Here is a 27,250-nt window from a genome sequence, read left to right as displayed (position 1 = left end):
GAACAGTTGTCTGCAGTAAATATGTTCCTACTTGCAAAAATTTGCAAAGATTTCTAAATGGGTCATTTTTGACCCATGTGTGTAAAATTGATGTAGAAATACAAAACCTGTGTTTGTTTATGAAAAAAATAAAGAAAAAATAAACACAATGATTTGTTAAAATCAAAAACAAGATATTTAAGTAATACCTGGAATAAATTAATGATAAAATACATTTCTTTCAAATATTCAGCGAAGAAACACTCATTCATAACTGAAATTACATAGGAAATGAATACGGTCATTTTTGACCCATGTGTGTAAAATTGATGTAGACAGACAAAAACTGTGCTTGTTTATAAAGTAAGAAAGAAAAAATGAACATAATGATTTTTGACAATCAAAAACAAGATATTTAAGGAATACCTGGAATAAATGAATGATAAAATACATTTCTTTTAAAGATTCAGCAAAGAAACTCTCAACCGTTATTGAAATTACATAGGAAATGAATACGGGTCATTTTTGACCCATGTTGCGCATTAGAAGGGGTTTTCATAGCTTGTGCATCAAAGGGTTAAGCACTACAAACAGTGAAAGGTACTTAGAATTTCCTCAGCAAAGATAAGGGCTGATGGTTTGGTGATAACAGGCCACTGACCTTCCTTTGCACATGTGTGGACAATGAAAAGCTGTTGTAACATTTGTAAAAAGCTGAATGGAAGAGCCACTGGAATGCAAAGCACTGTATTTATACAGGTATTTATTTTATTTTTTATGTATGAGTGAGATTATGCAAACTCTCCTGTGGGTCTGTGGGTGTGTACAGATGGATCGGAAGGGACTCTGAAGGGAAATTGAAGGGGTTTGCATTGTGCGAAGGGAGAAAATATTTGCTAACAGCTTCCTAAGCTTCCTGTTCATCAGTACTGAGTTTTGGTTGGCCTTGTAGATTATCCATGAATCATTCATGAAGTAAAACCTGCACACATACAATATTCCGAGGGTTGTCCTGTATGAGCAAGTTTTATCTGATTTTTCTGTTTGTCAAAGGAATGCTGAACACAGCATAAAAGGAAATCTGGGTACAACAAATCTCCTCAGCCAACTTGACCTTTCAACTGCATGTAGGCGGCTCAGATGTCTTCACATTACATTGTTTCAGCAGTACAAGTGATTCTCTTTATAAGTGAGTCACTGAATCATTGATTCATTCCAAATGCTGATTCATTTAGGAACAAAACAAAACACAAAGTAACGGGCAATATTGAAAGTCATTCAATTTTGAAGGTGCCACCAAACGTTTTTTTACAAGATGTAATATAAGTCTAAGGTGTGCCCTGAATGTGTCTGTGAAGTTTCAGCTCAAAATACCCCATAGATTTTTTTTTTATTAATTTTTTTAACGGCCTATTTTGGGGCATAATTAGAAATACGCCGATTCAGGCCGCGGCCCCTTTAATTCCTCACGCTCTCCACCCCCTCCCGAGCTCTCGACTCTATCATTGCATAAACAAAGTTCACACAGCTAATATAAGCCTCAAAATGGATCTTTACAAAGTGTTTGTCATGCATGCTGCATGCATACATCAGATTATGTGAGTATAGTGTTTATTTGGATGTTTACATTTGATTCTGAATGAGTTTGTGGCTAAAGCTAACATTACACACTGTTGGAGAGATTTATAAAGAATGAAGATGTGTTTATGCATTATACAGACTGCAAGTGTTTAATAATTAAAATAACGACAGTCTTGTCTCTGTGAATACAGTAAGAAACGATGGTAACTTTAACCACATTTAACAGTACATTAGCAACATGCTAACGAAACATTTAGAAAGACAGTTTACAAATATCACTAAAAATATCATGTTATCATGGATCATGTCAGTTATTATTGCTCCATCTGCCATTTTTCACTATTGTTCTTGCTTGCTTACCTAGTCTGATGATTCAGCTGTGCACATCCAGACGTTAATACTGTCTGCCCTTGTGTAATGCCTTGAACATGAGCTGGCATATGCAAATATTGGGGGCATTCATATTAATGATCCCGACTGTTACATAACAGTCGGTGTTATGTTGAGATTCGCCTGTTCTTCGGAGGTCATTTAAACAAATGAGATTTATATAAGAAAGAGGAAACAATGGAGTTTGAGACTCACTGTATGTCATTTCCATGTACTGAACTCTTGTTATTTAAATATGCCAAGGTAAATTCACTTTTTAATTCTAGGGCACCTTTAACTTCTTGACTTTATACTGTTGTATAAAAATCATATGACCAAATATTGCTGCCTCTTTGTTACTCAAATAATTATTATAAAAATGGCTAGAGCCTTAATTTCTATAGTCTAACATTTTAGAATCAGTAGCCTAATCATAGTAAAAATTAATTTAACTAGCAAAGGCAGATCCTGGTTTTTGGTGCAAGAAAGTAGGTCACTGGTTGGTGTTTCTCATACTTGACATTAATTATTGTAAAAAAAAAAAAAAAAAAAAATTTATTATTATGAATGAAATATACAACATATCGGTGATTAAAATAGTAGCCTATTTTTTGGAATTCATAAGTCCTTTGTAATTAATTATATACTAAACCAATAAAACACAAACAAGAAAAAAAAATTATATATATATATATAATTATAATTATATAATTATATATATATATATATTATATATATATATATTATATAATTATATATATATATATATAGTTTTTTTTTTCTTGTTTGTGTTTTATTGGTTTAGTATATAATTAATTACAAAGGACTTATGAATTCCAAAAAATAGGCTACTATTTTAATCACCGATATGTTGTATATTTCATTCATAATAATAACAAATATAAAAAATTGTTAACATTATTAAAATTAAAAAATGTTTTTCCGATACATAAATCAATATATTTTATTTATGAAATGTGTATTTACATTTACGTATTTGAATAGTCCGTATGTATGGATTTGCTTCTCAGGTGTGAATATATTTTTCTCATGTTCCAGAGCGAAATCTATCTATCTGTTTGTCTGTCTGTCTTTTACTATAATTGGAGCTGCTTCAACTCATAATTGTAGGCTTATATCTGCAGGTCTATGATCCAATGAGTTCCGACGTTAAGACCCAGAGGAGTGTTTGCTCTGTGTTAATGAGACGGTCTCGAATTCCTTCAGTGCATTTACAGTCTTTGCCCTGTGCGCGCGCACAGTGCGCAGTCGTGCCAGGTTCAGCCAGGCTAAACTAGGCATTTTGTCTCTTTTAAGTAAACCGAGGATTTTAGCGGAGGCACGCGGACTTGATAAATGAACTGGGAGTGGAGTGACATATATTCCCATCCGTTATGGATGGTTTCAACGGCGATCTTGGCCATAATCGTGCGCGCGCTGCGGAAAGTGCCCTGGAACCCGCGCGCCTGTCCCGTGGAGTTAAAAGGAAAAACTGCGATTATCACTGGCGCCAACACTGGTGAGAGTCTCAATTTTACTATTTAAAATATTAATAAATTATGTTTTTAATGAATGGTGGTGAACATACAAATGCTTAAATGGGAAGAATTGCGGAAAATAACTTTACGCAGAAGACAAATTAAACATCGTATCAAAAATGAAGCGATAAATAATGTCACAGAAAAAAAATACAAGGAAGTTTAAGACATGTTTTATCATTAGACAGTCTAAAATAGTTTTTATTCATATTTACGCAGAGTCGTGGATATGCTTCACTAAAACTGGCTACACTAGCAAACAGGCTCGTGTATGTAGTATCAGATGTTTCACATGTGTGGTATGTGTCTGTGGTGGTTTATTTCATGGTGAAGCATAATTAGTTTGTTTTGCTGATAAAAGTAAAGATAGAAAGATTTTTATAACCAAAACACTGTTGGAATGTGATGTTCTTTTGCATAAAGTCTTAAATAATTCTGTCATTATCCACTACACTTTTACAAATAAAAGTTCTTTATTGACAATGATGGTTTCATGAGGAACCTGTTAACATCCATGGAACCTTCCCATTCCACAAAAGGTGCTTTATAGTGGAAAACGGCTCTTTAGATTATTAAAATGTTCTTCACAATAAGAAAAACATGTTTTTTTTTTAAAGAATGTTTCACTAGAAGGTTCTTTGGGGAACCAAAAATGGTTCTTCTATTGGCCAATTCACACTGCACAGACAAATGCGAACAAACACATTTGTTGGGTTTTGTTGGACCAGTGTGTTATCCCTGTCTGCATCTGTTGGCGTTGGTCAAGGTTTCTTTTCACCTAAATGAAAATGTTCAATCAGCGTTTGTTAGTGTCTGCTGGGGCAGTGTGAACATGATTATTTTTAACATAGTAATTTTTCATAAAATTCTAAATCCAACGGCCATCTTGTTTGTTGGCATTTGTCTGTGCAGTGTGAATTGGCCTTATATGGCATCACTCTTAAAAACCTTTATTTTTAAGAGTGTACTGCTGGGTCATTCATCTCTAGTTTTTACCTCTCAGGGATTGGGAAGTTCATTGCCCTGGACTTTGCCCGTCGTGGGGCGCGGGTGATCCTGGCGTGCCGGAGCGAGGCTCGTGGGACTGCAGCGCTGCAAGAAATCAGAGACAGCAGTGGGAACCAGAACGTGCATCTGCGTCTGCTTGACACCTCGTCGCTCGAGTCTGTCCGGAAGTTTGCGGCACGGATCTTGGAGGAAGAGAAGGAATTACACATCCTGGTCAATAACGCTGGGGCCTCAGGTGGAACGGCCGTCTCTCTCTCTCTCTTTCTCCCATATACTGTATGTCCATATTGTGTTGTATATGTCCATGTAAACAGTAGTTTGTTCATTCCTACAGGCCTACCCAGTAAGATCACCGCTGATGGGTTGGAAATCACATTTGCAACCAACCATATTGGGCCATTCCTGCTCACCAGTTTGCTTTTAGGTCAGACATTCCCATTGCTTATGCTTTTATTCCACTCTCAAAAAGACAATCTGCAAGTAACACTCATAAACAATGCCTTTTCTTTTCATTGTCACATAGACCTTTTGAAGAAATCAGCCCCAGCTCGCATCGTAAATGTTTCTTCTATGAATCACTGGAAAGGCGAAGTGGACTTTTCCCATTTCCGTGGGGACAATCTTTGCAATGTGATGGATGCTGCATATAACCACACCAAGCTGCACAATGTCATCTGGACCAATGAGTTGGCACGCAGACTTCAGGGCACAGGTACATGTCCAAAACGCATCTCACTACAGTGACTGTCTGCTGTCTGCCATTAGAAAATCAACAGACAGTCATAATTAGATTTTGATAATTAGAATTCTTGACATATAACAAGGTCATTTAGAAAACAGGAGTGGTAAAATATACTCAAAAGCCTACAAATCATAAACAAAAACTTGGAACTTCAAATACTTGAGCACATGTGACACAATATTCTAAACATGCATGCAAACATTTATGTTAAAAAGCTTTAAAAACCATGTATTTCCTTAGTAAGATACCTGAATTTGCTGTAAATTCCATCTATGATCTAATTGGTTACATGCTTGCTAAAAAACAAAATAGCTTCTTATGTATATAAAGGTGCCCTAGAATTGACATTTTACAAGATGTAATATAAGTCTAAGGTGTCCCCAGAATGTGTCTGTGAAGTTTCAGCTCAAAATACTCCATAGATTTTTGATTATACCATGTTTTAACTGCCTATTTTGGGGTGGCATTAAAAATGCTCTGATTTGGGATGTGTACACCTCGATAAGAATGAAGATGCGTTTATGAATTATACTGACTACAAGCGTTTTCGGGTTAAAAATGAAAATAACGGCATGGCTCTGGTCTCTGTGAATACAGTAAGTAACATAATGAAACATAAATGTGGTAACTTTAACCACATTTAATAGTACATTGGCAACATGCTAACAAAACATTTAGAAAAACAATTTACAAATATCACAAAATATATCATGATATCATGGATCATGAACAGTTATTATAGATCCATCTGCCATTTTCGCCGTTGTCATGGCTTGCATGCTTCACAATACCTGCAGAACTTCTGATGATTCGGCTGTGCAGCTCCATACGTTAATACTGCCTTGCCTTGAACACGGGCTGGTATATGCAAATGTTGGGGTGTACATATTAATGATGCGGACTGTTGCGTCACAGTCGGTGTTATGTTGAGATTCGCCTGTTCTTCCGTGGTTTTTCATGCACGAGATTTACATATGTAGGAAACAATGGTGTTTGAGGCTCACCGTATGTCATTTCCATGTACAGAACACTTATTATTCAACTATGCCAAGGTAAATTCAATTTTAAATTCTAGGGCACCTTAAAATGCCTTAAAGTGTTTGAACCCCGATAATTGCTGCTTGCAGCTATATTTGGATTTGTCATTGCTTGATGATTCAGTACCCTATTATGTGCATAATCCAATATAATAAATGTATTAATGATTTTTGTAAAAAATTAAGTCTTTACTGTAACACTTATACTCAAAAATACTCAAAAGGTCTTCCTTATTCAAAATGATGCAGTGATGCAACAACTGGCCATGACATATGTTTTCACTTTCTTCAACAAAACAAAAGGATCTTTTATTGTTTTGTGTGTGTTTCAGGAGTGACAGCAAACTCTCTGCATCCAGGTGTAGTTATGACAGATGTAATGAGAAACTATAACTTCATAATCCGATTCCTCTTCAACTTGGTCGGCTTTTTCTTCTTCAAAGTAAGTCGTCTATCAATCCATTGCCGCTAAACAACACACAACATCTCCTGGCTGCTTCCTGCCAACTTCTCTAGAACCACTAGTGCACTAGTTCCCAAAACAGATGGGTAACATCTGTTAGTGCTTTTTGTTCTTACTGCAGTTCTGCCACAATGTCCTAAACATTCTATTTAATAACCTCTAAACTTCAGCTGTGTGTGGGAGCTACTCCAAACCTTAATGCATAACATAGCAACTTGGTTAGTTTAAAGTGTCCCTATTATGCTTTGCTAATTGTTCTCAGTTTAGTTTTGAAGGTCTCCTACAACAGGTTTTCAAATGCATCAAAGGTCAAAAAAAAAAATTCTCATAACACACAATGCACATCACCTCATTTATTAAAGAGCCTGAAAATGGTTTGTCAAAGATTCAGTCTCTCTAAACCTCTCTTGCTCTCTAAACCCCACTCTGCTCTAATTGGTCAGACAGCCCAGTCTGTTGTGATTGGTCTATCACTTACAGAGTGTGTCTGAAACAAAACACTCATTACCATATCTGAATTTCAGCTCCCATGTGCTATATTCCAAACACTTGATTCGCAGTGATGGGAACCGTAACAATGGAGTCGATTTTATCAATTCTAGCCAGAGTTCTCATACTCTGGAAGCTCTTTTAAAGTAGATTTGCTTTCACAACCCAGAAAACAGTGTCTTCTCGACATGTCGACAACACAAATCAAACTCTTCCAGTCTTCGCTACAACTACAGTGTTTGAGGACGGCTCAAAGTAGAAGCTGTTAGGAGGCAGTCATTGAAGACCATAGGCTGGCATTATGTAAATTTGTCACAATAAAGTAGGGCTGGAATTACTGATTACTCAAGCAGTTCAGAATCAGTTCTTTCTTTTGGGAGACAATAACTTTTATTTATCAAGTACTTTGATCTTTGAAACTTTGCAGACCTTTTACATTCTCAAACATCTACTGTATATTACATGCTGCATGAAAGGTAAAATCTGAAAAGCAACTATAGGGGCACTTTGACATTGATTGTCATCAGGGTTGGGGATTAACGAAATACATGTAACTTAGTTTTGTATTTAAAATACAAAATTTGAGTAACTGTATTTCATTACAGTTACATTTTAAATGGGTGGTAATCAAATTACAGTTACATCCACAAAGTACTTTAGATTACCAAAGTAATTACTTTGAATTTTAATGCCATTTATTTAATTTAAACATTAATGTAAACTGTGACAGGCAATTAATGTAAACAGCAATTGGTGATTCTCTGACTCTGACAGTCTACAAAAGCATCCTTTTTGCTCATAAGGTTCATGCAACATTTTAGTAATTTTAACAAAGAGGGTTCATAAAAATTGCATGTTGTATTTATTTAGTACTGTCCTGAGTAAGCTATTTAACATAACAGATGTTTACACTCAACAAATGACCGAATTTATAAAAATTGCCCCATTCCTAAATTTAAATACCCATGAATCTTAACTGTCCTGTCATTACCTGAATGATCCACGACTGTTTTCATGTTTTGCAATAGTAGTTTGTGAGTTTTTATCTCACATTTCTGATTTGTTTTCCTTCCAAATGCGAGTTTGCATCTCACAGTTCTGACTTTTTTTTTTTTTCTCAGAATTGCGAGATTTAAACTCACAATTGTGTTTTATAAAGTCAGAATTGGGAGATATAGGCCCGGTTTCACAGACAGGGCTTAGATTAAGCCAGGATTAGCCCTTAGTTCAATTAGGAAGTAGCTTTTATAAACGTACCCTAGAAAAAAAAAACATTACTGGTGTGCATCTTGAGACAAAACAATGGCAATGACATATTTTAAGATACGTTGATACAAGTTGCTTTCAGTTAAAACAGCTCAAACATGCATTTTAGTCTAGGCTAGGCTTGGGTTAAGCCTTGTCTGTGAAACCGGGGGATTAACTCACAATTGCAAGTTATAAAGTCAGAATTGCATGACTTTTTTTCTGGAAAATTGCGAGTTTACATCTCACAATTCTGACTTATTTTCTCAAAATTGAGAGTTTATATTTCAGAATTCTGACTTATTTTCTCAATATTAGGAATTTATATCACAATTCTGACTTTATAACTCGCAATTGCAACTTTATATCATGCAAATCTGAGGAAAAAAGTCAGAATTGAGATAAAAACTCGCAATTACCTTTTTTTGTGTTACATACTTAATAGTATTTCCAAAAGTATTCTAAAGTATTTAGATTAAGTTACAGAACTTGGGTAATCTAACGAAATACGTTACAAATTACTTGTATTTTGTAATCTGTAGTGAAATACATTTTAAAAGTAACCTGCCCAGCCCTGATTGTCATTTAACATTTTAAAGTTAAACATATAAAATACTTATAGTCTACACAACAGTCTCCGTGCTCACAGCGTCAAAGACATTAATATATTAACGATTTATAAAAGATGAATCACTGTCTGGCCATCTGGGATTTTGGTATGGAGATAAAGGTTATGATTATAATTTCTTTGGAAGTATTACACCACATTGTGTGTGTATATTAGCACCATTTGTTGTTTGCTTGTGGTATGAGATAGAGCGTTTGAACCCGAAAGTGCTGCAGTGTGACGTCAGACTTAACAACAGTCAGGGACTTAGAAGCAGAAATTGCCTAGTTTCCTGGAAGGAGTGAAATAAAAATTTGGTAATTGGAAGTTTTTTTATTGTGCAATTCTTACTGATTTTGGGACCGGTGACGTAAGTTCCATTTAAACACTAGGGAGGACACAAACCCCACAGCTCAACTATTTAACAACAGCAAATGAGATTTGTCAAGTGATGCTTGTTAGCCAGCACACCCTCTTTTGGAAAATCCCAAAAAATGACATACCCAAACTAAAATAGATGCAGTTCATGGACCCTTTGCACTAAAAGCATAAGTAAGGTCTCATTTGAAAGCAGACACTTTGCAGTGTATTGTAAAGTCATAATTAATTATTGTCTCAATGAGGAAAATAGTTAAAAATAGCTTCAAATTTTGAAAAGTTATTAGAAATTTATTTTTATGAAATATCTTTATGGAAATAAAAGTGAAGTTGGCCTTCACTTCATTTCTTCAATCTAGAAATGCACTGCAGCTAAAACCACATGTCTGACCATGTTATATTTCAAATCTGAAGATGATAAGATTAAAACTCATTGTTTTATTTTAATTTTTTTTTTAAGACAATGTCATGTGATTTTATTTTGAGAAAGACTCTAAAATGCTAACTGATGTTTATTGGCATTATCTAAGCATCTATTTAAGTGTATCGTCTCGTTTGTTATGTGGTGCTAACTGCCCCATTCAGTTTCAGTCTCCCCTGAACACATTCACACCTCTCCGGCCTGCTTATGGCTCTAATTATTCTTTTCTTTTGTCTCTATTATAATTACTGACGATGTTCTATTCAAGATGATTTAATCCCTCATTTCATTCACCAAACTTCTCACTTCACCTCCTTTCAAACTTTATCTAATGACCTTCTTGAGCTTTACAATTTAAAGCTATTTATTTGCATTAGCTCAGAACAGGTACATCTCTGGGCTCGTTAGCATGTTAGCTTAGCACACCAACAAAACACGATGATTTATAAGATTAAAACCACGTTTTTGCTCCAAATTTAAAAGTCGAGTGTTTTAAATAACCTTCTGTGATGTGATGTGGCTTCAGATCAAAAATCAGACAGAAAATATATAGTTTTATGCTATTCTGCACAATGAGAAAAGCTATTTCGATTAGCATTGCATTATAAATATAATATTATGAATACCCGACATGGCGTGAAGAACACAGATAAACCACATATCATCACAATCGTGTATTTATTACTTTCAAAAGTGTCGATCTGTATGTTATATCCATGGTTTTAGCGATCTCTGGAAGCCTTTGTTAGTTCCTGGAATGTCACATGGTATGCCTGTCCTTCATCACGTGTCATTTGTGTACTAAATATGTACAGAGCGCCCTCCGGCTGCAGGTATGACTTGAAAACACAGTACATCAGAGTATCCAGCGTAATAAGCGTGATAAGGACAACAGCGTGTTTTGGGTAAAAATTGAATAAATATTGCTCCTCTGTATAGAAAACTGACATAAACGTATGAGAATCCATCAATATTTCTCCAAATGTGCATGCTTTTAAGCTAAAAGCCCTGAGGGATGTTATTTTGTTGAGTTTTTTCATGACAATCTCACAAGAGTTTTTTCTCAGTGTCTGATGCTCATATTTCAATGAAAAGGTAACGACTCCGTTTTTCATAGTCATAACTTCCGACGCATATTAACAAATAACGGTAACTATATGATATTGAGAGTAAAATAGAGATTAAAAATTGAAGCTTGTGACTTATATCTTTTTAATGATGTATAGTTGTTACATCTAACAGTAAATTTGAGCTAATTTAAACAAAGAAGCATCAGCGCGTCCTTGTGTAGGTAAACATGTAAAAAAAATTGTTTAATATCCATTGTGTGTTTTTGCATTTTTTCCATTACAGACTGCTGAAGAGGGAGCTTTCAACCCAATTTACTGTGCCATTTCAGAGGAAACAGAGGGAATCACTGGAAAATACTTCGACAGTGACTGTTCCCTGGTCCTCCCAGCACCTCCTGCCAGAGATCCTGCCCTTGGAGTGAAGGAATATGAGTTCTGTGAGAGACTGACTGCCAAACCATAAAGAGACAAACTCTGTCATCATTTATTCGCCTTCATGTTTACATCAGCTGTCCGTGTGGCCCATGTGCTATATTCCAAGTGTTCTGAAGCCGTTTGATAGTTTTATGTGAGGAAAAGACTGAAATGTAATTTTTCCCAATAATAACTTTTTCCATCAGAGTCAGACATGGCTGTTACGTAAACCATTTTTATAGAGCAGAACAAGCAAACATATTGTACAAAATCTCTTTGAATAAAGAACATATAAAGGCTCAGTCTGTCATTATATCTGTTTTGTACACACAAACTTACAGGGAGTTGTTCTTTTAAACATGATGTTTTTGATGTTACCTTTTGCGATGTGATGGTATTTTTCTCAAACTTACTAATGGGATACAGAATTAACTTAATCTCAAAATGCACTGTGAATGCACTTTTCACATGTACACACATCAAATGTTTCAACATATGTTCAACATATGTTTTGCAATAAAAACCTAACGCCTCTTTTTTTTTTAAAAAAATGCTCAAATCTGTTTCCTATTATTTCCAGCCAACATGCTGATCCCACACATACACATATATGCTCTAAAAGACTATAACACTTCATCCTATGCACCGCCATTCAAAAGTTTGTTGTTGATAAGATTTTATGAGAAATGAATCATTTTATTAAGTGAGGATGGATTAAATTGATCAAAAATGATTAAAAATGACAATCAAGGCTTTTACATTGTAATGTCTATATCAAATAAATGTTCTTTAAAAATATTAAGCAGCATATTTATAAGAAATATTTCTTGAATAGCAAATCAGCGTATTAGAATGATTTCTGAAGGATCATGTGACACTGAAGGCTGGAGTAATGATGCTGAATAAATGACATTTTAAAATATATTCAAATAGAAAACAAATATTTTTAATTATAATAACATTTCACAATTTTACTAATTTTGCGGTATTTCCTTCAAATAAATGCAGCCTTGTAAACATTAAAGACTTTCAAAAACATTACAAGTTTTGAACTGTATAGTGTAAATAGCAAGGTTTCAAAGGCAATAAAATGACAAGCTGAGATAATTTTACCATAACCATTTGGCATATTAAATGACAATATTTATTAATATAGTAAAAACTAACAAAATTACAGGAAACAAGGCATTTAAGTTTAGAGTCAAATTAAAACAGATGCAATTCAACATAAATTAAAAATTAACCTATATATATATGACAAGAAACTGAATTTGCATGCAGTTTCATTTTATTGTGATTCATTTACATTCATAGACAAAATATTTGCGCTTGCAATTGTGGCGAATCATCAGACTGCAATTGTCGTTGAATGCAGATAAAAATGCCAGCCTTATTTCACTGTCAAAATAGAGCACAAACATCAGAATGGTCCGTACAGTGTGTACAGATGAAATATAGAAAGACATTTTACTGTATGGATTTAAATGCTCCTTACCGGTCTCTGGCTCTTCTACGATGTTCTGCAGCATCTTACCAAAAGCAGATCCAATGTGGCCCTTTTTAGCAGTGAGCTTCAGCCCTATTTCTACAAGCTGGCCCTTCACACAGTAACACAGTCAGTCAGAAACTCAAATACATTATGACATACATAAAAATACTAATAATACTAATAAAAAAACATGCTGAGATTCCTCACCGCTGACTCTCCTCTGTTCTCCTCTGGAGACATCTCGTCAATCAAAACCTCCTCTGCCCGCAGATCCGCATCCTTCCTTCCCTCCTTTTCCTGTTGATGATGAAATTAAATAACTTTTTTTCTCAGACTTTCTTAACTCAGACATAACTGGAGGTTGAATCGAAATGAATAGTCACCCTGAGCTCTCTCATCTCTTTGGGGCTGAAGAATGCGATGTGTCCCTCTGCCTGGTCAGCCTGAAGAGCAATAACATACACCAGCACCAGACATCCTGTAAATGCTCCACGCATCTTTGGGTGACATAAAAACATAAATCAGCAAGTATTAAACACAACATGGTAGATAACAGTGGACTGCTCATGCTTTTGTTGATAAGTTAGTTCCAGTTGTGACGCAAAGCATTGAGAATTAGAGATAGGATCTATTTACATGATAAAATCAGGAAGAGTGAGAGAGACAGAGAGGCTGAGAGTTGTACCTTTGTACAGCATGCAGGTGGCCTTCGTGGCAGGGTTTATGTTTGTGTCAGTGGTCAGAGAGCAGTCAGCTTTATAGGAACCCTCGGATCACACTAAGCTCTTATTTACTATCTCTGACGTATGTTTCCATAAACTCCTCCACCTTGACCATAGAGACAAGAGAGGACTTGACATAACTTGGTTGTAGTCAATCAAAAACATTTTTGTATATTAGAGCTTAGTAAATGTAATTACCCAGCTATATGTTCTAAAACGTTCTGCTCCAGTTTTTAAAATACTTTTTTTTTTTATACCAAAGTTAAAGGCTTGTTCACACAACGATAACGATAAAAATATAGTTCTAAAAAACTTCTGAATGAAAAAGAATAGCAGAGTCCACACCACAACTACAATGATAACGGCGCAAAGAAACAATATCGTTGAAATCACTTTCAGAACGATTTTTTGTAGGGCTGATGAACGATAAAACATTGAACTAGCCAATCAGAATCCATTCTTCTTTAATGAGCTCGAGCATTTAAAGTGGCATATGACAAAACTGTAGCACACGTTTGGAACAATGTTATTGTCCGCTGGTGTTGACGTGAATATAGCTATCGTTATAGTTATCGTTCTTGGTGTGAACGGGCCTTTAGGGAACATTCAATTTTATGATTTTGGAAAACATTTGGGAACGCTACTTTTAAATGTTCTCTAAATGTTCTGAAACTAGTAGTTTGATGAATGTCCAATTTAAAGGGTTAGTTCTCCCAAAAAGGGAATTTCTTTTTTAATTACTCACCCTCATGTCGTCTCAAACCCATAAGACCTTTGTTCCTCTTCGGAAGATAAATTAAGATATTTTTGATGAATTCCGAGGTCCAGAAAAGTATTAAAGACATTGTTAAAATAGTCCACGTGACTATAGTGGTTCAACCTTAATGTTATGAAGCGATGAGAATACTTTTTGTGCGCAAAAACAAAACAAAAATAACTTTATTTAACAATTTAAACTGTTGTCATATGCTATTGACGTAGTGAATGCAGTGCAGCGCTTCCGTGTTTATGTCCGAACGCCGGCTCAGTATTGGCCGACACTGTTCACATGAGCAGCACGATGCATGTGTGTGATGCTGATGCAGAATCCGGCCAATAAGGAGTCGGCGTTCTGCGTACAAAGTATTCTCATCGCTTCATAACAGTAATGTTGCATTCACACGGGGCGTCTGCGTTAACGCTTCTCCTTTACTTTGAATGGGTAACGTCATGCGTTGCCGAACTGAATTGTGGGTTCCGTTGCATCAGTCGAGTTGCAAGTGGCATAAGTTGAAGATTTCTCAACTTTTCAGGCACCAACGCATGGCGTCAGCTAATCAGATCGCTTTATGCAAACACCCTAGAGCAGTTGCTAGCCAATTGCGTTCGTGCAATACCGAAAGTAGCGTGACTGGCTGTTATCAACATTAAGGGTCAAGCTTCAGACACGCCCTCCGTCAAGCGTTGATGCTGACGCCTCGTGTGAATGCATTGTAAGGTTGAACAACTTTAGTCACGTTGACTATTTTAACAATGTCTTTAATACCTTTCTGGGCCTCAGAAGGTGCAATGATGTTGCTGCCTATGTGTGGTTCAGAGACCCTTGGATTTCATCAAAAAATATCTTAATTTGTGTACCGAAGATGAATGAAGGTTTTACGGGTTTGGTGAATGCTAGTACTTAATGTTATAAATTTCATTTTTGGGTGAACTAACCCTTTAAACATTTAGGAAAAAAAAAAAAAAAAAAACGCTCAATGAACAACATATAAATAATGTTTTTGTGCTAACGTTCTGAGAACATTAAGAAAGACCAGATAACTTTGAACAAACTTTCTATTAATATAACTGGAAGAACATTTGTTAATAACTTTGAAAGAGAGCCTGGCCAGAGCATTAGCCAAAGTTCTGAGAATGTTCCCTGTTGTTTGGCTGGGTTAAGAATTTAGAGAATTTCCAAATACAAAATTAGATACAACTTTAATTTCCAAGTGTGTGTGCGTTTTGTTGTTTCTAAAGACACTGCATTCCCATCTGATGTGGATATAAAGTCATAAATTGAGTTATCTCTTAAAATTTGAAGTCAACACTGGTATTTATTACTGTGAGTCGTACATTATGGCACATTTGTCTGATAATTAATGGATGGATGATTGTGCAACCAACACTGATTCCTGTCATAACTCTTGAAATGTTTCCTGCATTAAAGGTGCCCTAGATTCAAAAATTGAATTTACCTTGGCATTGTTAAATAACAAGAGTTCAGTACATGGAAATGACATACAGTGAGTCTCAAACTACATTGTTTCCTCCTTCTTATATAAATATTATTTGTTTAAAAGACCTGGCAGAATCTCAACATAACACTGACTGTTACGTAACAGTCGGGGTGTACGCCCCCAATATTTGCATATGCCAGCCCATGTTCCCAACATTATGAAAGGGACTACATAAGGGCAGAACGTCTGGATCTGTGCACAGCTGAATCATCAGACTAGGTAAGCAAGCAAGGACAATAGCAAAAAATGGCAGATGGAGCGATAATAACTGACATGATCCATGATATCATGATATTTTTAGTGATATTTGTAAACTTGTCTTTCTAAATGTTTCATTAGCATGTTGCTAATGTATTGTTAAATGTGGTTAAAGTTACCATCGTTTCTTACTGTATTCATGGAGACAAGAGCCGTCGCTATTTTAATTTTTAAACACTTGCAGTCTGTATAATTCATAAACACAACTTCATTCTTTATAAATCTCTCCAACAGTGTAGCATTAGCCGTTAGCCACGGAGCATAGCCTCAAACTCATTCAGAATCAAATGTAAACATCCAAATAAACACTGTACTTACGCAATTAGACATGCTGCATGACGAACACTTTGTAAAGATCCATTTTGAGGGTTATATTAGCTGTTTGAACTTTTTTATGTTGTTTAAGGCAAGCGCGAGCTCTTGGGGCATGGAGCACCAGATTTAAAGGGCCACACACCCTGAATCGGCTCATTTTTAATTATGCCCCAAAATAGGCAGTTAAAAAAATTAATTAAAAAAAATCTATGGGGTATTTTGAGCTGAAACTTCACAGACACATTCAGGGGACACCTTAGACTTATATTACATCTTTTTTTTTAAAAAAGTTGTAGGGCACCTTTAAATATATTTTGGCAATTTGCTCCTCCTAAACACCCTCAGTCGCATTAATAAAGTTTTATTGGGCGATGCTTGCAGCATGTATTTTATGGCTTATTCAGATTAGAAGGAAGCACATATTTAGGTTTTTGAAATGTGTTTGAAATACTTTTAATGAAAAACTAATAATAAACACTAAACATTAAATTAGAATAGATTTAAATATAGACCTTTGACTGTATCTAATAATTAAAATTACAGAACGTCATCATTTTTGACATAATATAGTCTATTGAATTGATATATGATTATTTGAATCAGAATGACTTTTTAAAAAAAATAATTAACACAGTTTTTTATTTTATTTGAGCTATTTTTGCATAAAATGTGTCAAATTCTCTAATGAATTGCATCTAAAATTGCATTGTACTATGTGAATTGCCTTTGGTTAACATTACACTCTATTCAATTTTGGTACTTTTTGTAATAGTTTATTTTATTCCTCTCATGGGCATCAATTCTACCCTGTAATGTCTCTTTTCTACCCTATTATACCCTTTTTTCTCCAGCAAACGGGATGTTGTCCCACACATCTTGCACTTCTAAGCATTTCCAACAGGTGACGCAGCGCACATTCCCGCAAAATCCCGCCCTTTTGAAATCTCGCGATAGGCTGCGTGACTGAATCATGTGGGCTTTCGTACTTGAGCGCATGTGAATTTCTTTCCTGTTCAAGTGATCCGAAGGAACGGAACGCTCTCTCGTGCGTGGCGCACGAGATCACTAAACATGGTAAAACATGCAATATTTCTTTACTTAAACTACAGAAATTAGCAGATCGGTATTTGCAACGTTTTAAACGTCACAACAGTTTTGTATAATAAATCGGGCTTTTATGATGGCCGACGTGCATGTTTGTAGAGATGTGTAGATTTGCGCTCTATTGCTATTACAGAGTTATTATAATCATTTTTATTAGTTTTTTTGAACACAATGATTATGTTCTCGCATGATACAATGCGCATTACTTAGTATACTTGAGAGTTTAAACGGGCGAATCCGTTAACACAGGGCCTCAGTGTGATATTAAAGCCCACGGCAGCCATTACACTTAATCTAATAGTGTCGTCAGGTTTCACTCACCTCCTGTTCGTGATTTGGACCGATGTTCTGGTTCTGATTGCAGTGCTTTGAGGTGTTCAGTTTGATAAGGCACGCGCTGAGTATTTGATCCACTGGAGTAGCACGTGTTGCGTCTGTGCTAACCCATGCTAATGTGTTTCTCCCCAGCTTCAAGCTCTAATGCAATAAAATCTAAACATTGGTAGTTTATTAACGACGTGTTATCTTCTACTTACGCAATGCTGTATTATCATATTAAATACTTAAAATGAGGCTGCTTTAAAAACGAGGCTTCTTTGTGCCTGGAGGTGCCACCACCATGTGGGCTTCATGCACGTGCTGGCGTTGACCTGCAACTCAAACGGATCAAATTTGTAACATTTATTTGCTAGTTATTAATATGCGAATTAAGCATTTGGGACTTTGTCCTTTTTGTTATTAGTAATTAGTATTTTTATGGTATTACTAGTGCTGAGTAATAATCTCCCCTTCTGTCTGTCTCTCAGGTGCTTTTACACGTGCTGTTCGAGCATGCAGCTGGATATGCGTTATTCGGTGTCAAAGAAGTGGAAGAGATTGGTATGCTTCTACCTCAGGTATGTGTATTAAGGACATGCAAAAGGAAGTACGTTTTTGTCCATACAATAATGTGGAGAAGGATTTAAAGGATTAGTTCACTTTCAAATAAAAATTAGCACAAGACATCCTCAAGTCATCCTGTGTGTATATGACTTTCTTCTTTCTGATGAACACAAACTGAGTTCCATTAATAAATATCTTGATGCATCCAAGCTTTATTATGGCAGTGAGCGGGATCAATAAGTATGAACTGAAGAAAGTGCATCCATCTATCATAACCACATTCCACACAGCTCTGGGGGGGTAACAAAGGCCTTCTGAAGTGTTTGTGTAAAATAAAATCCATATTTAACAAGTTATGAAGTAAAATATCTACCTTCCACCAGACTGCCTTCTGTATTCAAGTTTAAAAAAATAAATAAATGGAACTGGTGTCGCGTCAGTTAAGCTTTTTTGTAAGTTGAATAGGGAAGATATAGGATGAACTGTCAGTTTTACACTTTGTAAAGTTAAATACATAATGCGGTTTGGAGGAAGCTAGATATTTTACTTCATAAATTGTTAAATAAGGATTTATTTTTTTCATGGATCTTTGCTTCAGAATGCATTTATTAGCCGCCCGGAGCCGTGCGTAATACGCTTTTGATGGATGGATGCACTTTCTTCAGCTCATACTCCTTGATTCTGCTCCCTGGCATTATAAAGCTCAAATGCGTCAGGATATTTATTAATATAACTTACATTGTGTTCATCAGAAAGAAGTCATATACACTTAGGATGGCTTGAGGGTGAGTAAAGCTTGGGCTAATTTTCATTTGAAAGTGAACTAATCCTTTAAATATCTGGACATGTAGTCATAAGGTTGTTGGTTCAAATCCTAGCCATAAAACTACCATTAAAAATGGTCCAAATGACCTATGTGTGCCTAGAATTAAGAGTATTGGATTTGTAAAATGTATTTTCTAAAATGAAATGAGAAATCAATTTAGGGCATGTTTATAGATCTTAATGTGAATGATTTTTGGATTGTCCAGTGAAAATGACACTTTTCTGGTGTATGCAGGACTTTTTCAATATTTTATTATTTATATATATATATTTCTCACACACACACACACACACGTATATGATTTACCCCAGCCCCCTTCTTTTTCTTTCAATAATTCATTACGCTTGGAAGTTTCAAAATATGCAAATCTGTTGCTATTTCAGTTTTTGACTTTTTAATGCAGTTTAAATAGGCTAAGTGTAGATAAATTGGCCATTTGGCTTCTTTTAAATATCGACATCAACCAATAAGGTTTTCTGTTTGGCTGATGCGTGGGAAGCAGGACTTTTTTGATGGCACAGAGAATGCCAGACCCTGAGCACACATCCCTCCTGTTCTTCGCCTTCATTAGTTATCTATTTGAGAATTATTTCTAGTGTGCAAATTTATCAGATTGCGAGTGCCCTTTTGGTTAATGTTTACTTCATTTTATTAGTTTCTTTCAAACGGATTTATATTAATTCCTCTTAAAATTTACTAATTTCTTACTAACAGTGTGTGTGTGTGTGTGTATTGGCCACCCTTCTCACTAAGATATCGGCCATCAAAAAATGACCACTTCTTTTAAATGACTAATATGATTCCTTGGTTTTTCATAGGTGGAGGAAAGTGTCCTAAATATCGGCAAATTCAGTAGCGTAATCCGACTGAATGCGTTCTTCCCCTTTAAATCCGCCCAGGCTGCTCTGGAAAATATAAATGCCATTTCAGAAGGTAAGAAAAAGGAAGGTTATTTCAAATTGCTTCACTGAAATGATGTACCTATAATCTGTCAATCCACTGAATTATTGTGATGACAGCATTCCTATAAACTGATCAGCTGAGGGTGATTTGTTGACTTGCAATTTGTTACCTACAATTACTGACGCTTCGTTCCTCATCTGATCCTGGCAGGAGTTGTCCATGCGGATCTCAAGTTGTTCTTGGAGACCAACCTTCCGTCCGGGGGTAAAAAGAAGCCCATGTTGGGGGTGTCTGATGCTAAGATTGGTGCAACGCTTCAGGAAGAGCTTAATCTGTCCATTCAGACTGGTGGTGTTGTAGCTGAAATCATAAGGGGTGAGCATGATTATTTAAATCAGGGGTTTTCAATCTTTAAGGTGCCATGGACCCCCAAATATGATCATCCTCGTGGACCTTCCACCCCAATCTTAAAATTTAAAAGGCAGCTATGCATTTTCATATCAAGACTGCAGAAAATTAGTATTACAAATGTGTGGAATTTAGGAAATTATTTTATTTACTTTACTTTCCAACCCTATAGTAGTATACTGTTGGACCCCCCCCACACACACACACACACACACACACAAATTATTTTAGTTGGATTGATCTTTTTATTCACTGAATACTTTATTTTTTTACTGATTCAGTCACTTTAAAAAAATAAATAAAAATAAAACAACCCTTGGGGGTTCCTGGACCCAGGTTTGAGAACCCCTGGTTTAAATCATTATTATGCAAATCACATATTTTCAAACTATTTTTAACAGCCTGCTGTAATGATGTACCTAGATCACCTGATTTCTGATGCTTTCTACTGAAAAGCTGAACAGACGGGCAAAAAAAATGAGAATTTACGAGTCCAACAGTGATTTTTGTTGTTAATGTATCTGCTTGTGATTTAACAGGTGTGCGTCTGCACTTCCATTCCCTGGTTAAGGGACTCACCGCTCAGGCCGCGTCCAAAGCTCAATTGGGTTTGGGTCACAGTTACTCCAGAGCCAAAGTCAAGTTCAATGTCAATAGGGCAGACAACATGATCATCCAGTCAATCGCGCTCCTAGACCAGCTGGATAAGGACATCAACACATTCTCCATGCGTGTGCGGTAAGACGTTTGTCATTGGACTTTCTTGTAGTTGGATCTAATCCAGCAACCTCCTAATGCTTACCACAGACAGCGCCCCCTAGTGCACTGGCTGTACAGGAAATGGAGGGACAGTAAACTCCTTCCTCTGGTGTGTTTGGTCCCTCAAACTGGAGCAAATACAACCTGAGGGAGGAGACAGACCGTTGAGTGGCTCTCTACTAAAGTTATTTTGAGCTTGGTAATTGTATTTTATGGCTACGTGATAAGCCATAATCGCAATTTTTGGATTTTGTTCGATCATCCAATTGGAAAATAAAAGTTTAGTTTAACCCTTAGTTTAAAATTAAGAAATTAAGACCGTCATGCTTATTAATACTGTCCTAAATTCCACAATGTTTGGCCAAATTGTGCAGCTGTTTAAAGCAACAATAACATTGTCTTCATTCTGTTCACAGAGTTAACAATAACATTGTGTAATTTTTTTTTTTTTTTTATAAATAACATTGTCATAATAATTGGAGAAATTGCAATTTTCCCAAATTGTGCAGCCCTATCAGAACTGTTTCTAATTCTCTCTCCCTCTTTTTATCTGTGCAGTGAATGGTACGGTTACCACTTCCCAGAGCTGATAAAGATAGTGAGCGATAACAGTTCGTACTGTAAGCTGGCCAAGCTGATTGGGAACAGAAAGGAACTGAGTGAGGAGTCACTGGAAGCTTTAGAGGAGATCACAATGGACAGTGCTAAAGCTCAGGCCATCCTCGATGCATCCCGCAGCTCTATGGGTAAGACGAGCTCACTGTTGTGAATGTAGCTCCATATGGGTTTGTCTCAGATGTTATGATGTTATTATAATCTGTCAATCCACTGAAACCATGTGATGACACTCACTAACTGAACCTTTTGAGTCGCTTAAGCTCAACCAGTTTAAGTGCACCATTGATTTGTATTAAGTTTGTGTATATTTTTTTTTTTTTCTAAAGGAATGGATATATCTCCTATTGATCTGATCAACATTGAGAGCTTCTCCAGTCGTGTGGTTTCCCTCACAAAGTACAGACAGGAACTGCAAGAGTACCTGCGATCTAAAATGGGCCAGGTGGCACCAAATCTCGCGGCTCTCATTGGTGATGTGGTAAGTGTTTGTCAGCAAACTAAAGGCTCAGATATGCTTAAAGCGAAGTTGAAGAACAAACAAGTGTAATGTCATTTCAAACAAAATCAGGCCAAAATGAAGTGTTTTGTGTCTTTCGGGAGATTGAACAAGACATTCTCTGACATTTATTTTCTTTTTATAGGTCGGTGCACGTCTCATATCTCACGCTGGCAGTCTGACAAACCTGGCCAAATATCCGGCCTCCACAGTGCAGATCCTGGGAGCAGAGAAGGCCCTGTTCAGGTACTGGGGCTCCCCTTCCCTGCTGGGGTTTCACACAGCTGCAGTGATGGCAGGGCCGGGGCGTAGCAGGAGCGGGTGATTTGGGGTGTCATTGAACACACCGTAAAGTGATCCCGCTCGATCTCACGTACCCCCCAGTCTGAGCAGCTGCTGAGGGTTTTGAGAGGTAGATACACTTAGAAATGTTGTTGAGGCCGCATGACTCCCTATTCTAATAATTTTTCATCTTGGGTTTCTGGTGGTTTACTATGAGTAAATTTTGATAGTGATGCACCATAATTTCACATCTGAAAATCGAATTAAAGGGATTTTTCGCCCAAAAATGTATCTGCTTACCCCCAAGGCATCCAAGATGTAGGTGACTTTGTTTCTTCAGTAGAACACAAATGATGATTTTTAACTCCAACCGTTGCTATCTGTCAGTCGTAGAACGCATGGCAATGGGAACACAATCTATGAGTTAAAAAAACACGCACAGACAAATCCAAATTAAACCCTGTGGCTCGTGATGACACATTGATGTCCTAAGACACAAAAGGATCGGTTTGTGCGAGAAACCGAACAGTATTTATATCTTTTACCTCTAAAACACTGTCCTGCGTGAGGTCAGAAAACGCGTTCTGATGACAGAAGTGATCCGCACTTTTCTGACCTCACCAACCGGACCACCCTACATCTTTGATGCCCTGGGGGTAAGCAGATAAACATCAAATTTTTTATTTTTGGGTGAACTATCCCTTTAAATAAAATCGCCATTTCAGGCAATGCAGTTTTATGATCCAAAGTATCAATATGTGGAATTAGTTGGGCAGTGAGGCACTTCTTGAACTTTACTATAACTGGTTTAATTTATCACCTGAAAACACATTATAAACAACATACAGAGTACAATCGTCCAAACTTAATTACTTTAATTTAGGTTTCCATTTTTAAAAAAAAAAGGTGCATCATTGAATTTAATGTGACTGAGCTGGTGTAGATGGATTTTGTTCTTTCCCATGAATCAGGGCACTGAAGACCCGAGGAAACACCCCAAAGTACGGTCTCATTTTTCATTCGACGTTCATTGGACGTGCTGCTGCCAAAAACAAGGGTCGCATCTCTCGTTACCTGGCCAACAAGTGTACCATTGCATCACGCATTGACTGCTTTTCTGGTGAGTATCCCATCTTCCCTCACTTCTTTAGAGTTGCCACTACTCGGTTCTTGCTGTGATGCTTATATTTTTCGTCAACAGTAACCCACCTCAGTGGATGTTGAGATTGTAATCCTGAGCAGAACTTTGGGCCAAACACATTTTCAGCAGTACTTGTTTGTCCTTATCTTTGTCTTCATCTGTTCACACAGAGGTTCCCACATGCGTGTTTGGTGACAAGCTACGTGACCAAGTAGAAGAACGTCTGTCCTTCTATGAGACCGGTGAGGCCCCACGAAAGAACCTGGACGTCATGAAAGAAGCTGTTGCAGAGGTGAGAGCTAAATCAAACCAGAACAACATGGCCGCTAACTTTAGTGACTAATAATTTTCATTTTAGCTAGCATGATGGCTATGAAATGTTATTCATGGCCAACAACTAATAACTATTTAATGTTTGGCAGTGAATGGCATAATATTCCAAGTACAAAAAAGTTTTTAATAATTTCATCTTTTAAATGGGTAAATCAACTCTGTCTGCTATATTGGATTATTTTTTTTTTTTTTTTTTCATTCTTAGCTGTTGAACTAAGTTAAGCTGAATAAGCTAACAGCAAAATACTCCTGGCACAAAAATAGAGTATATATGACTGTGTCTGAAATTGCATACAAGTAGTTACTTCATGACCGTTTAAAGAATGTTCTGTGTAGTATGAATGTGTTTTGAATGAAATTTGGACTATATGCATGTTGTCATTATCGTGACTTACAGTGTCAGTTGCATTGCTTCTGCCATTCACACACTCTCCTATGGCATCATGCGATAGTAAAGTGCAGATTGCACACTTCAGAATCTCGTAGAATCTCTAATTCGGAAGCATGCATATTCGGATGCAGCCTTGGGTATTTTTTAGGGATGCACCGAAACTGAAAGAGGAAACCAAGGCCGAAAATCGAAATACCGAAAGATTAAGATTATTAGTACCATTGCATTTATGGATATGATGACTGTGTACTAACTTTACTAAAAGCAAGGCATTGCAAATGCATAAATTAATATTAAAGTTTCAAAGAATAAATCATTACAAATTATACAAATATTTAGCACATTGCAACAATGCACAGTATAAAATACAATTCAAATTAAAATGTTTAACTTGACCCCACTCATGTGTACATTAAATAATAATGTCCTGTACATTATTTAATGTACACATGAGTGGGGTCAAGTTAAACATTTTAGTAAATATTTCTTGCAGGATTTTACTGAACATGTCAGACAACGAGGGTGCATGCCCTCATCTGGTGTAGAGAGACGAGTTTTTTTTTTTTCTCCTTTTTTCCTGTGCTCGGCGCTGCTCTCCTTCTCCATGCGCGTGTTCTCCGCATCCATCGTGGCCTGGATCATTTCTCGTGCGCGCTGCTTTATTTCCGCATCAAAGTAATGGTCTTTATAACGCAGATCAAGTACAGTCGCGATGTGCAGGGGATCTCAGTGAAACATGTGCTGACAGACTCTAAGAGTGTACTTTTCATTGTTTTCACTCCGTGGTCCGTCTCAACCACTTTGCTTAGACGCTTTAGTGCTGCGATTTTAAAGGAATAACGTCCGCTACAGATGCATCAGAGGAGCTGACCTCGCGGTTTCTGTTTGTGTCATGACAATTTGGCAGTTTTGTTTCGGTGATAAAAGTCTTTCGGCCGAAAACCGAAAATTTTCGGTGGCCGGATATTGTATTTTTACATATATAATTCTGAGCTTAGCGCATTGCATTCTGGTATTGACGTATGCCACCTAACGCTAGTTGGCTGTTTGTAACAGATTTTCATTGCTAATAATGCCTTTTAAAATGCTGATCGGGAAAGTTTCTTACTAGGAATCATTTACTATAGTTTCAGAAAGTGCTGTGAGTGATGATGCTTATCTCCTGACTCCTACATGGAGGCAAAAACTGATTTAATGAGCCTGACACAGCACTGTGAAGTTTTGTATTTTTACTAGGCTTGTACAAATGCAAGTACACTGACGTTTTTCTCACTTGCAGGCTAGTGAGGCGGCTGCTGAAATCAAGCGCAAGCTCGAGAAGAAGGAAAAGAAGAAAAGGAAGCGTGAAAAAAGGAAACTCGAAGCGCTTTCCACAGCAGAAGGGGATGACGAAGTCGAGAAAGCCAATGGTGATGCTGAGGTACTTGTGAATAACTTTTTTATTTATTTATTTTTTTTTAGCACAGGGGTTTTCAGACATTTAAATGTAAATCAAATTAAATAAATGTTTCTTATTTTTAAATATTTTATTTTTTTAAAAAACCTTGGTTCTTGGGGAAAAAAATAATGTAATAGAAACGATATTTTCCAAAATATTACACATTTCTAAATGCAAATTTTTAATCACATTGTTTATACATGAATAGCTACCTTTTTAAGATGGTTGTGTTTTGGGCATCTAAAAAGATTGAAAACCCCTGGTCTAGCACATGTAGCATGCCTATACTGGAGGCTGGACCTTCTCATGGACCAGTCTCATATCTGTCATGCTAAAGCAAATCTCCTCCGAACCATTGACAGACCCGACTCAGTGGGTTTGATCACTGAAGTGAGCAGGACATGATCATCTGATTAAGATAGTCTTGTTTGTTTCATACATGGTGTTAATGGTTTCCTTTTGTTCTTCAGGAGGACACAGATACAATAAAGAAGAAAAAGAAAAAGCAGGCAGCTGAGGAAGAGATCACGTCAAACGGTGTTGTTGAGGCCACGCCTGGCAAGAAAAAGAAGAGGAAGATCAATGTTGTGGAGGTGGAGCCTGAGGTGACGGAGGAGGCTGATGTGACACAGGTGGAGAAGAAAAAGAAGAAAAAGAAAAAGGCAGCAGAGGAGGATGAATAAACGTGTTCCTTCTGACTGGACTTCAGTATTGTACAGCTTTTTTTAGTTTCATTTATGAGTTGGACTCATGGTCAAGCGTCTAAGATGTCTGTGAGCTATGCGCAAGAAAAATGATCCGTCATGTTTCGTCATACAAACTGCTTTATTTCCTGTCACACTCAAAGCACCTTTCTGAAACAGTTCTTTTATGTGCCTTGCTCTAATAAATGACGGCCCTTTGGCATCCGTGAAAAGATTCGAGTTTGTCATCCGAATTTCACTTTAAATGTCACATGCTTCTAATTGATAAAGGCTTCACTTGAAGTGTGCTGGTTTAATTATTCAAGGTAATCTCTGATTTGCAATAAAGCATATTTTTGTAGTTACACATACTGAAATTAAAATTTGCAGAGACGGTAAATGTGAACTGATATCATGCATGTGGTGTCTATTTAGCTGTTTTTCTAAGTATTCCATCTATTCGTATTATGCAATGCATAAATGATTGGCATTTAATAAATTGAGATTCTGTAACTTAAGCTGTGTTCCTGTTATGTTACTATTACAAGAGAACTCATTTGTAAATTTGTTTTAGTAATGCTACAATAAGTTTACAAGTTTTGA

At 36.5% G+C, this 27,250-nt stretch overlaps 3 protein-coding genes and 2 non-coding genes across 6 annotated transcripts; 4 read left to right on the top strand and 1 right to left on the bottom strand.

The window, feature by feature from the left end:
- The first annotated feature begins 3,155 nt into the window (after positions 1–3,155).
- On the top strand, positions 3,156–11,873 carry zgc:64106 (uncharacterized protein LOC393348 homolog). The gene is made up of 6 exons (XM_067376400.1): positions 3,156–3,448; positions 4,471–4,710; positions 4,810–4,899; positions 4,999–5,187; positions 6,587–6,696; positions 11,211–11,873. Exons 1-6 carry the CDS (start codon positions 3,286–3,288, stop codon positions 11,388–11,390), a joined length of 972 nt encoding a protein of 323 aa, XP_067232501.1. The 5' UTR covers positions 3,156–3,285; the 3' UTR covers positions 11,391–11,873.
- A 349-nt stretch (positions 11,874–12,222) lies between these two features.
- mlnl (motilin-like) lies at positions 12,223–18,221 on the bottom strand. Of its 2 annotated transcripts, XM_067376401.1 has the most exons (6): positions 17,809–18,216; positions 13,516–13,658; positions 13,214–13,327; positions 13,038–13,127; positions 12,837–12,939; positions 12,223–12,739 (listed from the first exon to the last, which is right to left on the bottom strand). In XM_067376401.1, exons 3-6 carry the CDS (start codon positions 13,325–13,327, stop codon positions 12,732–12,734), a joined length of 315 nt encoding a protein of 104 aa, XP_067232502.1. In that variant the 5' UTR covers positions 13,516–13,658; positions 17,809–18,216; the 3' UTR covers positions 12,223–12,731. The 2 variants fall into 2 exon arrangements, with proteins under 2 accessions (XP_067232502.1, XP_067232503.1); XM_067376402.1 differs by lacking the exon at positions 13,516–13,658 and having other exon boundaries at positions 17,809–18,221.
- Positions 17,341–27,165, top strand: nop56 (NOP56 ribonucleoprotein homolog). Its single transcript, XM_067376399.1, has 12 exons — positions 17,341–17,457; positions 18,294–18,383; positions 20,014–20,128; positions 20,309–20,473; positions 21,046–21,244; positions 21,824–22,011; positions 22,210–22,361; positions 22,525–22,625; positions 23,633–23,781; positions 23,973–24,094; positions 25,806–25,946; positions 26,435–27,165. The coding sequence occupies exons 1-12, from the start codon at positions 17,455–17,457 to the stop codon at positions 26,645–26,647; spliced, it is 1,638 nt and encodes a 545-aa protein (XP_067232500.1). The 5' UTR covers positions 17,341–17,454; the 3' UTR covers positions 26,648–27,165.
- On the top strand, positions 23,832–23,903 carry LOC137013374 (small nucleolar RNA SNORD56). The gene has a single exon (XR_010893711.1). It is a non-coding gene; the product is annotated as a small nucleolar RNA SNORD56 (small nucleolar RNA).
- LOC137013373 (small nucleolar RNA SNORD57) lies at positions 25,667–25,733 on the top strand. Its single transcript, XR_010893710.1, has one exon. It is a non-coding gene; the product is annotated as a small nucleolar RNA SNORD57 (small nucleolar RNA).
- Positions 27,166–27,250: the final 85 nt, after the last annotated feature.

The sequence above is a fragment of the Chanodichthys erythropterus genome, chromosome 22 (genome assembly GCF_024489055.1).
Source record: "Chanodichthys erythropterus isolate Z2021 chromosome 22, ASM2448905v1, whole genome shotgun sequence".
Lineage (NCBI taxonomy): Eukaryota > Metazoa > Chordata > Actinopteri > Cypriniformes > Xenocyprididae > Chanodichthys > Chanodichthys erythropterus.
Note: the sequence above shows the minus strand (reverse complement) of the source record. Positions and strands in the feature narration are given on the sequence as shown.

What these genes read in the sequence shown, in the direction of transcription:
- nop56 (XM_067376399.1), top strand. An exon ending in ACGCATTGACTGCTTTTCTG is followed by an intron (nt 23,782 to 23,972) that starts GTGAGTATCCCA and finishes CTGTTCACACAG; the next exon opens with AGGTTCCCACATGCGTGTTT. An exon ending in AAGCCAATGGTGATGCTGAG is followed by an intron (nt 25,947 to 26,434) that starts GTACTTGTGAAT and finishes TTTGTTCTTCAG; the next exon opens with GAGGACACAGATACAATAAA.
- zgc:64106 (XM_067376400.1), top strand. Translation starts at nt 3,286, where the DNA reads ATGAACTGGGAGTGGAGTGACATATATTCCCATCCGTTATGGATGGTT. An exon ending in GCTCACCAGTTTGCTTTTAG is followed by an intron (nt 4,900 to 4,998) that starts GTCAGACATTCC and finishes ATTGTCACATAG; the next exon opens with ACCTTTTGAAGAAATCAGCC. An exon ending in TCGGCTTTTTCTTCTTCAAA is followed by an intron (nt 6,697 to 11,210) that starts GTAAGTCGTCTA and finishes TTTCCATTACAG; the next exon opens with ACTGCTGAAGAGGGAGCTTT.
- mlnl (XM_067376402.1), bottom strand. Translation starts at nt 13,327, where the DNA reads ATGCGTGGAGCATTTACAGGATGTCTGGTGCTGGTGTATGTTATTGCT. An exon ending in AAGAGATGAGAGAGCTCAGG is followed by an intron (nt 13,128 to 13,213) that starts GTGACTATTCAT and finishes CATCATCAACAG; the next exon opens with GAAAAGGAGGGAAGGAAGGA. An exon ending in AGAACAGAGGAGAGTCAGCG is followed by an intron (nt 12,940 to 13,037) that starts GTGAGGAATCTC and finishes TACTGTGTGAAG; the next exon opens with GGCCAGCTTGTAGAAATAGG.